Source organism: Filicampus tigris, chromosome 4 (assembly GCF_054856515.1).
Source record: "Filicampus tigris isolate MCC_2025a chromosome 4, RoL_Ftig_1.0, whole genome shotgun sequence".
Lineage (NCBI taxonomy): Eukaryota > Metazoa > Chordata > Actinopteri > Syngnathiformes > Syngnathidae > Filicampus > Filicampus tigris.
Genome location: NC_141220.1, coordinates 29,071,035 through 29,083,535, shown reverse-complemented (window position 1 = coordinate 29,083,535; position 12,501 = coordinate 29,071,035). Strand labels below are relative to the sequence as shown.

Sequence of the window (12,501 nt, the reverse complement as noted above, 5' to 3'; positions counted from 1 at the left end):
TAAACCGGCTGGCCGACTAAAACCTGCATCCTCGCATCGCAGCAGACTGGTTGGATTATTGCTGCAAATTTCTTGACCAAGGGACAACTGACGGCTGAACACAGGTGTCACTAGAATCGTCTGTGGGTGTACGGATCACTAGGTGCTGCGGATGGACGACTGGATCGATCAGAAACGGAATAAACGGGTTCGTGGGTCGACAAATCACAGGAAGGAGAGGATCCCGAGAGGAATCGGTGGAGACACGGATCCCGGGATAGACACAGTTGCTTGTTGGCTCCGTCGTTAACGTTGTGCTCGAAGCGTAGTCGGAGGCAGAGCGTGATGCGTTTTCCCTTTTAATCCGAAGTAGAAATCATTTGTAAAAAAGAAAACTCAGCATGCGTCACTCCATTTCCATTTGTACAAATTCCAAAACGGCGACAGACTCATCTCAACAGACAGACAAGACCAAAAACATTTTTTCGCCACTTACAATGAGCATAACAACACATACATTGGTTTCCCTCTTCCTTTCGGATCCACTCGGACAACTTCCTCATGTGACCCTGGCGCTTTTTGGCTCCTGTATGTTCTCCGTCCCTCCCTGTAAACTTGAATCCGAGGCGGGAACTTCCCAGAGTTCCTGGACTGAACTGAACTGGATACCGGAGAGCGTCCATAAAGTCCCGTTTGGGTTTGGTTCAGATGTCGTGGTTGGCGTAGCTGACGTAGGTGGTTTTGGTCGGTACAACTGCGGAGAGAAAACAAGGTGAGCCCACGTTCAACAAGTGCATTGATGGTTTGCAGAAGTGCGAGGTGGATTCATGTCCCTGACGAAGGCCCAGGTAGCAAATGCACGGCCGCGGCAGTAAGGCTCTTGGGTTTTCGTACGAGGAAAGCCAACCTTCAGCTGCTGATACCTTAAAGTGTAGCTTCCTATTTTTTTTATTTTTTTTTCAAACCACCTTCTGCAGTTGTGCGTCTACATGTAAAACGATGACCGTGAAGCCCCCGTGCGGTCCCCCGGCCCCCACTCACCGCCGGCCTCCACACCCTCGCACAGCTCAGTCTTCACTTGGCCGTTGGGCCGCCCGGCCGCCATCTGCGACAGTTTGCTGCTCATGGTGGCGGCGGTGACGACGGCCTTGAAGCTGCGTTTGCGCTTGGGGACGTTCTGCTCCGGGTGGAAGATGATGACGTAGACTTTGGGCACGTAGAGCATCCCCAGCGACACCGAGGCGCTCAGGCTGAGCGACACGGTCAGCGTGGCCGTCTGGATGTACATCTGAGGGAAGGGCGGCAGGAGGCGGGAGGTGAGTTGGCGTGAAGGGACCGGGACTTCCGCTCTCCTTTCCACAAATCAATCTTTGGGTACGCGGATCCCAAGAAAGACCGCTGGCTTGGTGATGAATGGACGAATGAATGGATGACCGGTTACGTGTGCAGGCTAGCTCGACGGATGGACAAATGGGCGGATGGACGGCTGGACCGATCGCTGCGTGAACGATGGATGGATCCCCGGGTGCAGGGATCACCAGCTGGATGGACGAATGCATGGATGGACGGACGGACGGATGGAGCATCACACTGCTACGTGGATGACTGGGTGGGTGGCGGTTGGACGGATGAGCGAATACATAGCGAGAACGATGACCGGATGAATGGAAATGTCATTGCCGGCCAATTTTGTCCACATATTTTGTTCCCTTTTCCAAAGTTTCCCATTTTTGAGGAGCCGGCAAACTCACCCGCTCGGCCGACTGCGCCGTGCCGAAGAAGATGGGTATGAAGGCCAGCCAGATGATGCAGGTGGTGTACATGGTGAAGCCGATGGGCTTGGCCTCGTTGAAGGTCTCGGGCACGCCTCGCGTCTTGATGGCGTAGACGGTGCACGTCACCATCAGCAGGATGCTGTAACCCAGCGAGCAGATGAGCGCCAGGTCCGAGATGTCGCACTTGAGCACCCCCCGCGCGTGGCGGGGGTCGGGCGTGCGCTGCTCGCCGTAGTCCACCAGAGCGTGGGGCGGCACGGCGGCGAACCAGGCCAACACGCCCACCAGCTGCACGCCCACCAGGGAGGAGGTGATGAGCAGCTGCGAGGCGGGCGAGATGAAGCGGGGCGCCGCCACCGCCGTCTTGCCCCGGGCGAAGATGCGGTGGATGCGGTTGGTTTTGGTGAGCAGAGCCGCGTAGCTGAAGCACATGCCCAGACCCAGGAAAATGCGGCGCAGGGAGCACACGGCCACACCCGGCGGCGCCATCATGGGGAAGGTGGCCACGTAGCACAGGAAGATGCCCGTCAGAAGCACGTAGCTCATCTCCCGCCCGGACGCCCGCACGATGGGCGTGTCGTTGTAGCGTACGAAGGTGGCCACCACGAAGGCGGTGGCGCAGATTCCCAGCACGGCGATGAGGACGGGCACCAGCGCCCAGGGCGAGTGCCACTCCAGCCGGATGACCGGGATGGGCCGGCAGCCGCCGCGGTCGCGGTCGGGCCGCCGCTCGTACGGGCACAGCTGGCAGGAGAACTGGCCGGACAGGAAGTGGTAGCCCTCGCAGCGCTCGCAGTGCCAGCAGCACGGCACGCCCTTCACCACCTTCTTGCGCTCGCCCGGCCCGCACGGCACGCTGCACGACGACGCGGGGGGGGGCGCGCCGACGCTGCCGGAGGAGTCGAACTTCAGTGCTGACATCTGCCGGGGGGGGGGGGAACAAGCTCATCACCAAACCAGATCCTCATCACCGAATTCTGCAATGCTCCGATTTCCCACGAGAGCTCACTTCTGCGAGTTCCGGCGCGCTTTACTTTTTCGCCGATTTTGAAATCGGACATATTTCCTTTTATGTTGCAGATTTCTCGCTCTCGATCGCGGAATCTTGCAGAAAGAGTGTGCAAAAGACGGAATGTGAAGGCAGACTAAGGGCACCTTGCTCCTGCCTCCTTGAGCAAGGCCGAGCTCGAGTCATCTAATTGTGCGCCAAAGAGGCCTCCGCCCAACATCTCTCTCACTCTCTCCAAAGTCAGAAAAATATGCAGTTTCAAAAGAAAAAGAAATGCTGCAAGTTTGAGCATTTTGTAGCAAATCTGAAAGACGTCAACCCGAGCAGAATATGTTCTATGCAGGCCCGCGAGTTGAAAGAAGGCATTCTGATTAAAACAGCTCAGGGCTCTGCTGACGACCAATCACGGCTCAGTTTCAGAAAACGGGTCAGCTGTGATTGGTCGTTGTGAGCAGTTGTGATGTTATTTTCAGTGGACGGAAGTGACAAAATGGCCGCCCCCGGAGATGGCTCAAAACGGCTGGATTAATTCTTATTCCACAAACGCTATGTTCATCAGAATGCCGTGTTTCAACTCGGGGGCCTGCTAGGAACATATTGTTGAAAAAAAGGTTTGGGTTGACTTCCTCTTTAAAAATGTATGTTGTAAAACTTTGAGAGGTTAATATGATGATGAAGAAGGCGGCGCTTACGTTGAGGCTGAGCTGATTGGTCCACTGCCCGATGACCTTGTACTCGGGGCCGGAGTGCTCGTGGATCTGGTACTGGAAGATATCGTAGCGGCCGGGGGCGTCGCCGTTCTCGTTGAACGTCACCGGCGTCCCAGCGCTTCCTGTCGGGACAGGAAGTGACTTAGAGCGGACGACTAAAGCAAACATTGTATGCTCAAACTCATGCGAGCTCCCTTTGCAAGTATCTGTAAATACCGCCGTGGCAACCCGGTGGGCTCCCGTTGCGTATCGCCCTATTGGTCATTGTTTTTGTCTATCCAGTGCGCACACTTGCACATGAACCAGACATGTTTGATTTATAAATAATACAGAGGCCTCCCCCACTGACCTTGAATGTCGAACGTCACACGTGTGCAATCCTTTAGCGTGTTAAAAACGCAAACGTACACTGGATAGCACATTAAACATGAAGACGCAGAGATTTTGGGCATGTACCGACTGTGTGCTAAGGAGAGAAATATTTTAAATAATGTGTCCCCCCCCCCCAAATGCTCTTGTTCATGTAAGGAGGTACAGAACTTGCTGGCTAGTGTTGGCTGTGTCCTATACGAGTGACGAAACAGCAATCCCTTCAATTGGGACTGGTGTGAAATATATTTCATGATCGTATCCCCAAAACTTTTTTTTAGGAAAGAAGACGCAGCGATTCAAGGCAAGTTGCAGTGTCCTGCACAGGCAAAAATCCACCATATTGGGCTAGGGGAAAAATCTGATTAGATGTCATTTTTCCACAAAATCTGGTTCATGAAAGGAGCAACATAAAATTACTGGCAAATATCAGCTACGGCAATCTCCCATAGAGGAAAATGTGGAAAACATGGCATATATATTTTATTTATAGGGTAGGAATTTCTGGCACTACCTGACGTGTCCCACATGGGACAATCGCCCATGTTGGGCCAGGGTGAAAAATGTACAAAAATGTATTCTCGCCAATCGCCACACCCCCCCACCCCTAAAAAATAAACTTGGTCAAGAAAGGGTATTTTTGGCAAATACCAGCCCGCTGTGTCCTACACAGAGCAACAATCTCCCATATTGTGCTAGGATGAAAATTATTTTTTTAATAAAATGAATTGATTGTTCATGAAAGAAGCAGGAAGTGTGGGAAAATGACCACGGTTACCATGACGACAGCCAGCTTTCACTCCGCAGCAGCTGTTGTAGCGTTTTCGCGTGCGAAACGCTCGTGCGCGTTTCCTGCTCCGTTTGCACTTTGCTCCACTTCACGTGCTTACGCCTGCACTTCCTGTCCCTGGTCGATGGGGGAAAAAAAGGCGAGCGCGCGTATTTAGCGCCTCCCGGTTAGCTGTCCAAAACAATCACGTCGCCGCGCTCTACCGTGGCTAATGCGCTAACATTAGCGGTCAACTGGAGCACACCCCCGCGCCCGCCTCTCTAGAAATAAACACATGGGCGAGCAACACGGATGAATTAGCAATTAGCCATTAGCGTCCGCCGCCCCTCTGTTGGTCTCGTTTGCGTGCAAAGCATGATGGGTAACTGTCGCGCCCGCTCCAGTGACGCAGAAGGGGGAGCTCCGCTCTGGTTGGCATCATGGCTTTGATGCGGCCACGCTGGGGAAGCCTCAAACGCGGAACGATGCGCATCACTCATTCCAGCAATTCTTGTTATCGATAAACAAATATTTCCACAAACAAATACTGCTAGAGTACGTCAAGACAACATGATAACCCACGACAATTTGAGGTGGTCTCCTACCATTGAAGTTGACGGCGCGGATATGCGCCAGCAGCTCCTTGCCGTCGACGTTGGCCATGCGCGGGCACAGACCGGCGTACCCGGCGCACAGCTGGCGCTGAAGGCGGTCCAGGGCGTGCGCCATGGCGTACACGGCGTCCATCACAAACTGCACTTTGCCCTCCTGCTCGTACGTGGAGTCGCGGCCCACCTTCTCCAGGCCTGCCGGAACAAGCGGCAAAAAGTACGGTTCGGACACATCTTTCAGGCCAGACCAATGAGCAAAGACTCAAAACTCTTTAAAAAAAAAAACAAACACCACCCCCCGACAAAAATCAAGATTCAAAGTAACAGAGAAACGCAGGTAAACCTGACGTGAGGCAAGATGACAGCGACAGCAACCAACCCCCACAGACTGAAAGAAAGCAGCACTGAATACAACGGGGAACACCTGGACAAGACACGAGTAGCTCGATTGGTTGATACAAGGAATAATGAAAATCGAACGAGCTGAAGGGATGTGAACAAGGACCACAGAAAAACTGTCTGCGGGAGCGCTACCAGCATCCCCTAGAAACAGCGCCTTCCACCCAAAATGGCCGCCAACCGGTGCCCCTCATGGCGCCTTCCACCCAAAATGGCCGCCCACCGGTGCCCCTCATGGCGCCTTCCACCCAAAATGGCCGCCAACCGGTGTCCCTCATGGCGCCTTCCACCCAAAATGGCCGCCAACCGCCGCCTTTCACGGCACCTGAGTCATGCGCTCACCTGTACACTTTCTGGCCGCTCCCGTTTTCTTGCCATGCGTCCCCAGCTTGCATCCGAAGTTTTCCTCCCAGAATTCGGCGAACCAAACGTTGCGGCGGTTGTTGGCCAGCGAGCGGCTCTTGAAATAGCGATCGAACGCTAAGACGCAAACACACAAGCAAGCCGCTCATTCGTTTTGCTTTTCGTGACGTGGTCATTTTGTTGTTGTTTCCGTTGTTCTCACCGTGCACGGACGCCCTCTTGGGCAGAACGGTGACGGCCCCCTGGGCCACCAGCTCCTGATGCAGCACGGGGGAGATTTTGGAGCCCCAGCTGTCGGAGCCCACCCACAAGAAGTGACCTGTCAGGTTGGTGCGCTTGGCCGCGTCCAGGAGGCGACTGTTGGCCACACACAACCGCACAGGCCGCAATCAGCAACGCGCTTGCCCTTTGCTTGGGTGTCACCGAAAGACCAAAAAAAGAATAGCGAGTCGAATACAGATTGGAAATCAAAATGACACAAAACCAAATGAACTGGAATACAAACAGCAAAAAGAAATGGCATGAAGTAAAAAAAAACATAACATTGGTCAAATAAAAGAAAACCCAAACACAGATTTAAAAAAAAATAAAATGAGATGAAAACTGAAAATATCTCAACTAACAATAAACAGTATGAACGTCTCAGGAAATTAAAACAAATAAAGTGCAAAATTACGTAATAAAAAAACAAAACTAACTAAATGAAGTGTCAAAATGAATACAATATAATGTACAAAAAAAAATGATGTAATAAATTGAAATCAAAACATTTGAAATTAAGTCAGACCTTAAATACAAATAAATCAAATCACATGAAATAAAAAAGAAATGTTAAAAAACACCATTGAATATATTTTCACATATATCATGTAATAAAAATAATGTTGAAAATAATTACATTCAATAAGATTAAAAAAAAGCAACATTGAAAAATACTCAAACATTGAATCCAATTCATCAAAACATACAAGAAAGAAAAGAAAACTAAGATGAAAGAAAACAGAATTATCTTGAAAAATCCAAAAACATTAAAGAACAATAAATACAATGAATATAAAAAATACGAATATAATGGCCCAAAAAAATGAAAATCACAGATGCAACAAAAAAGCATAAAATAATGACATCAACCAACCAAAAATCCCAAAACATGAAATACAAAAACGTCGCATGGAAGGAGACGCTCGCTCGCCGACGGCGTACCGGATGTCGTCCTCGTTGGCGAAGGTGACGACGGCGCGGGCGTTGGGCGTTTCCAGCAGACGCATGACCAGCTTGTCAAAGGCGCCCGCTTCGGGCTCGCGGGGGATCTTCAGGGACTGGGCGATGCACACGCCACCTGAGCACACGGGAGGAAGCTCAACTTTCCCAGCGCGCCCTCCCATTTATCCATGAATTCAAATGTTATCATAAAAATACATGCAAGTAAACTATTTGGCCATTTAGTTAGCTAATGGACAAGCAATTTCACATTTTAATTGTTGTCATTATTATTACTCCGTGACTTCATTATTTGATTACCTGTAATTAAAGCTATTTCATTTTGGCCCACAAAACACATCAGGGGGACCATTTGTGACTGAGGACGATGGTCTCACATTTGGAATGAAATCAAAATGAAATATATTTAAAAAAAAGAAAGGATTTACAAAAAGTAAACCAACAAGGAACGAGTGGATTTGATGTCATGATTTGATGACATCACAAGCACATTTTGATTGATTGAATTTATTTGGTGATAGCACAGAAAAGCGCATATCAATACTTCCAGTCCAGCGTCACCAAGGATAAAAACTGAATAAAGCCTTAGGTATTTCCATTGTGGTCCTCAACATAAAAATTAAGCAAAAATAAAATAAGGTATCAAATCTTTACAGTGAATTTCAAGCATTCGCCTAAAAGCTGTGAACAACATTCATCTTTCTTTTCAAGTGCAAAAACAGGGTCAATCATAATACAGTAACCTACGTGATGAATTTAGAAAATTAGAATGAAAAGATTTAAATTAGAAAATCCTACCGAAATGTGTGGATGTATGTATGGTTTTGCAGGCAGCTTTCAAAAGCGGTGAAGAAAACACTTGTTTTTATTTTCTTTCTTTTTATGTAACCTAAAAGCCACTTGGCTTAGTGCACATGAAGGCGCGCGCGCGCGCGCGCGCGAGCGAAGGCAGCGGACGCGCGGCGGTGACCGTTCCGAGCTAATTGGCTCAGCGCAAGATTCCCGTTTGGCCGCCGCTCACTGGCCGCAAATTCTCGGAGGAACAACCGAGCAACAACAAATCCCCTTTGGAAAAGTGCAGTCGGCGTGGGAAGTCGCTCGCAACCTTCTTAACTTCTCAGCTAGCAGGCGGCAAGAGGCACCGATCAGCACTTTTCACTTTCTTTTTCCCTTTATCATCAATAAGGAGCTTGAACTCCTCTTCTTGTTTGTTTGTCGTCAATAAAAAAGATGAAACTCGTCTACTTTACTGTCAGTAGGATTGGAGTCTACTTTGGCTGAGCACACACTTGTCCACACATGATGAATCTTTTTGCAGCATCAAATATTGGCACCAACTTGCGCTCATATTTTTCTTCTCCGTCTGCTTTACACAACAACTTTTTTTTCTTTTCTTTACACGAGTTAGGATGCCTCCGAATGTCAAATGTGATTAAAAAAACGTACTGCCCTAACAGATATATAAGAAAGGTTTTAATAACAACATTTATCAATTCAACCAAAAGAACAGTAGCTATAATTAGACGTAATGAAATAAATCCCCAAACTATAACACCAGGAATAATAAGCCTCCAAAGGAAAAATGTTTTTGTAAAAACAGCCCTCTATAATATTGTACTTAAAAAGTGGACAACAGAAATGAACAGTTTGTGTTCAAATATCCGACGCTTTAATGACTTGTAACAGCACAACCATCACTGCTAACTGTTAGCTTGTCCTATGGCGTTTTGCATTGGGTGTTAGCATTCAGCCAGAGGAACGCAGTTGCGTGGTTGTTTTAACTACTCAACATAGAATTCTCTTTTGTTTGATGTTTAGCTTGACGGTAAACTTCAAAGCTATTTTCGGAACGCACGTCCGAATGTTTTCAAGGTAACTCGGTAGCCGCTATGTCATTCCAGTCTTCACTTCATGTCTGATAGCTGACATTTAATTGTACTTTCCAGCGGCGGCATGCTTTGTCCCGTCAAGGCCGCCGCGCCGGCGTCACCCGGGAAACCTTTCAAGATTGCGGGCGGCGGCCTCCGCAAAAGGACGCCGGTAAAGCAGGGCCGCGATTGCGCACGGCACGCGGCGATAAATCCCGGTTGCCGCGGCGGCGCCTTCATTGAATCGGCTTCAAATGAAGGTTGTGGACATTTTGGTTTCACTTCCCGCTGCGGAAACACAGCTTGTTAAAAGTAGTTAAGTCCAATCACGTCGTCGTCACGGCCTGGCAACATGTGCCGAGGTTCTTTGAACTCTCTGCGCTTTGACTTGCGGCGAGCTAATCCAAGTAGACCCTCGGAAAAGAAGAAGGCAGCGAAATGCCAAACCAGAAGTCACAAACTCACTGAGTGGCAGACCTTTTACAAGCAGAATTTCCCATTTTGACTGATCGGGGGGATAAGGGGATTCACACCTCTATTAATCAGTACCACACATTTTCAGACCCTCTTTTACCCTAACGTTTGAAATAATGTAAATAAATCCCTGGGATTGAATGGCTGGACTGTCAAAAGACATATACAGTAAATACGCCTTTGGGATTGAATGAGTTCAGTCATTACGAAGACTATAGCAACTGTGAACTAGTGAGATAACCCCACAACAGATCAAGATCAAAACCCCGCAATCATCTGAAGTTGCAAGAACCGAACCGCCGAGTAGCCATGGAACACTCTACTCTGTTTACAGCGTACATATGTCAAACTCTATTTGAATATGAGCTGCCCAAATTTATCCGATGTCGGACGTGGTGGGCATTTCTCTCCCTCATTGATGCGATAAGCCAAGATGCCCCCCCCCCCAAATCTTTGTCTTCTACACAAAAGCTGTGCTCAACTACGCCAAAGCGAGGCAACGCCGCCGTCTACGGGCATCTGGTCGTCATCAGAGTGCTTTGCAAATCCGAATTTCACAGACAAGCTCCCGAGACCCTTTAGCACGCCTGCCCGTCCAAAAAACGCACTTGATGAATGTGGACGTGGGCACGACTGGGTCTTGTGCTCTTCCAAGGAGGAGGCAGCAGATGGTAGCGAAACGCTCGGTTGGTGGGGTTTCGGGGTAAACAAAAGACGAAAGGCACATTTCTTTTTCTGTTGGAGTAGCTGAGGAACGACGAATGCTCATTTAGGAGATTAACGCTGACTTTTTCCTCTTCTGCAAAGAAGGATGAGAGCTAAATTGTCTTTTTTCTCCACCGCCCCTTCAGAGCTTCAAGAAAATCCTCCGCCTGTTAGGATTTTCTTATCGTTTTCCCTCCCCGGAGACGTCGGCTCGCTCGCGTGTCATTGTCGTCGGCGTCGTCGTGCTTGGCGTCACGTGAGCATTCCTCACATTGACTGAACACTTAAAAAAAACATTCAAAATCATGTCGCAGCTGATTAAAATCCCACCACGCCTTGCCGTTACGTCCAGCGTTTATCTTGCTGTGCTCCTTCGCGCAGACACATTCGAGGTGTCTTTTTCAATTGGAGGTAAATATTAGGCATGTCACAATGTCGGCAATATGCTGATATCGCATTATTAAAACTGCCACAATATATCGTCGTCGTCACGTCACGATATTAACAGCAGCAAATCTGTTCAAAAGAGAATGCTGCTATGTACAAAATCGAAATATTGTGATGTTTGCTTTTTTTAATATGAGCTCTTTTTTTTTTTACAGTACGGTGAGCTTTTTATACAGCGCCAACCTCTCCACAATATCGCTATAATTATCGTACGGCCAGGTTCATCTCGTGATATCATTATATGGTGACATTTGGATATCGTGACATCCCTAGTAAAGAGGCTACGTTAGAGGCGTGCACGTTAACTCCTTCACTGCCGTGAACGTTGACGTTGGTCAGTTGGAATGCAAGCGTTCGTTTTGCAAACGGGCCACCTGAACTTGATCGATCTTGTTTGTAATGCGTGGAGAAAAATCTTGTTTCAATAAATTGCCATGTGTGTAGATATGGGCATGTATTGTTAGAATTAGCAAATACATTGCTGTGTAAAAGTGCAAAAACATATTTCCACCAGGGGTTACTTTGAAGGGAATTTTCCCCCTTGAGTGGTCCACACTTGTCCTTACCGCTTACTGATTAAGTGCTGTGTCCAAATACTTTTCAACGCATTGAATCTTATTTCACCCATGTGTCCACCCAGCTTGGAGCTTTAAAAAGCTGACGAAGGAGCGCAGGGCAGTGCAGAGCTTCATTGAGCTCAACGGGCGGCGGATGCCAGACAAGTTCAAACTAAAGTCAGCACGCCTACCGCCAGCGGTGAGGGGCCACTCAAAGGCCAGCCAGCCAGCCAGCCAGCCAGCCAGCCAGCGCGTACAGCGTGACGGATGCAATTGCCGTGCGATTGCCACGACAGCAGTCCTTTCAGGTGATGTCATCATGGAGATCAACCCAAAGAGGATGCAAAGCAAAAACCATACTTCAAAAAAAAACGGCCGTGTTGCCTTGCCAGCCAAGAGACTCTCCAGCATGTTGTGGGTCTTCCCCCGCCTGGAACACCTCAGCAGGGAGGAATGCGAACTTGATGCCACAAGCATTCTAATCATGTTTCTGTGGCTCTACTCTGAACCCTCACCCGGGAATGAGCTTCGGACTTTAATTCCAAGGACGAGCCTACGTAGGAAACTCATTTCGGCTGCTCGTAGCCACGATGTTTTTTTACGGGCCACGACCCTCAGCTCTGTCCGTCTCCCACGCCACCCTTCTTGCTTCACTTGTGCACCAGACCCAACAAGGTACATCAACTCCTCCGCTAGGGGCTGGATTTGTTCTTGGACCCAGCGGAGGGCACTCCAGCCTTTTTCCATCATGAACCTCAGATTCTCATGGGAACCACTTCACACTATAGGCCATGGATCCCTCCGGCTATGGTTGAGAATTTTGGCTGGATACAGCCAACAGAACCACATCCTCAGCAAAAAGCAGACATATAATACTGAAGACATCAAACTGGCCTCCGCTGCACTTAAAAACTCTGTCCAGAAAGGTTCTGAACCAATTTGGCGGCAAAGCACACTCCTAACTATGTCCGAGCCTCAACGGAAATCAATGGGGCCCAAACTCCGCCGCCAGTGTTGCAAGTGACTGAAGGGGCCAGATCAGGGGATCCAGTACCCCACACCCCCAGAGCACCCCCCCCCCCCACAGAACTACCCCAGGAACACAAACTCCTTCTCCAAATCGGAATCTTTCAAGAATGACTTCTGCTTTTCTTCACAAAAAGTTGTGTGATCTCATGGGAATACAATTTTAATATTTGGACAACACAACTGTATTTTTCGAGAAAATCTCATTCCAAACGTTAG

General features: G+C 48.9%; 1 protein-coding gene across 3 annotated transcripts in view; it reads right to left on the bottom strand.

Moving 5' to 3' along the window:
• Positions 1-322: 322 nt before the first annotated feature.
• LOC147149356 (metabotropic glutamate receptor 8-like) overlaps positions 323-12,501 on the bottom strand; it is a 28,664-nt gene continuing 16,485 nt past the window's right edge. For 2 of the 3 annotated variants that reach the window (XM_086027088.1, XM_086027090.1), the window contains 8 exons: positions 7,188-7,323; positions 6,187-6,341; positions 5,964-6,101; positions 5,217-5,417; positions 3,456-3,595; positions 1,731-2,675; positions 1,021-1,267; positions 540-733 (listed from right to left, as the gene is read on the bottom strand). In XM_086027088.1, coding sequence (XP_085883214.1) covers positions 684-733; positions 1,021-1,267; positions 1,731-2,675; positions 3,456-3,595; positions 5,217-5,417; positions 5,964-6,101; positions 6,187-6,341; positions 7,188-7,323 — 2,012 coding nt within the window. In that variant the 3' untranslated portion in view covers positions 540-683. Of the gene's footprint in view, positions 734-1,020; positions 1,268-1,730; positions 2,676-3,455; positions 3,596-5,216; positions 5,418-5,963; positions 6,102-6,186; positions 6,342-7,187; positions 7,324-12,501 lie in introns of all 3 variants that reach the window. The other variant, XM_086027089.1, reaches the window with a different exon arrangement.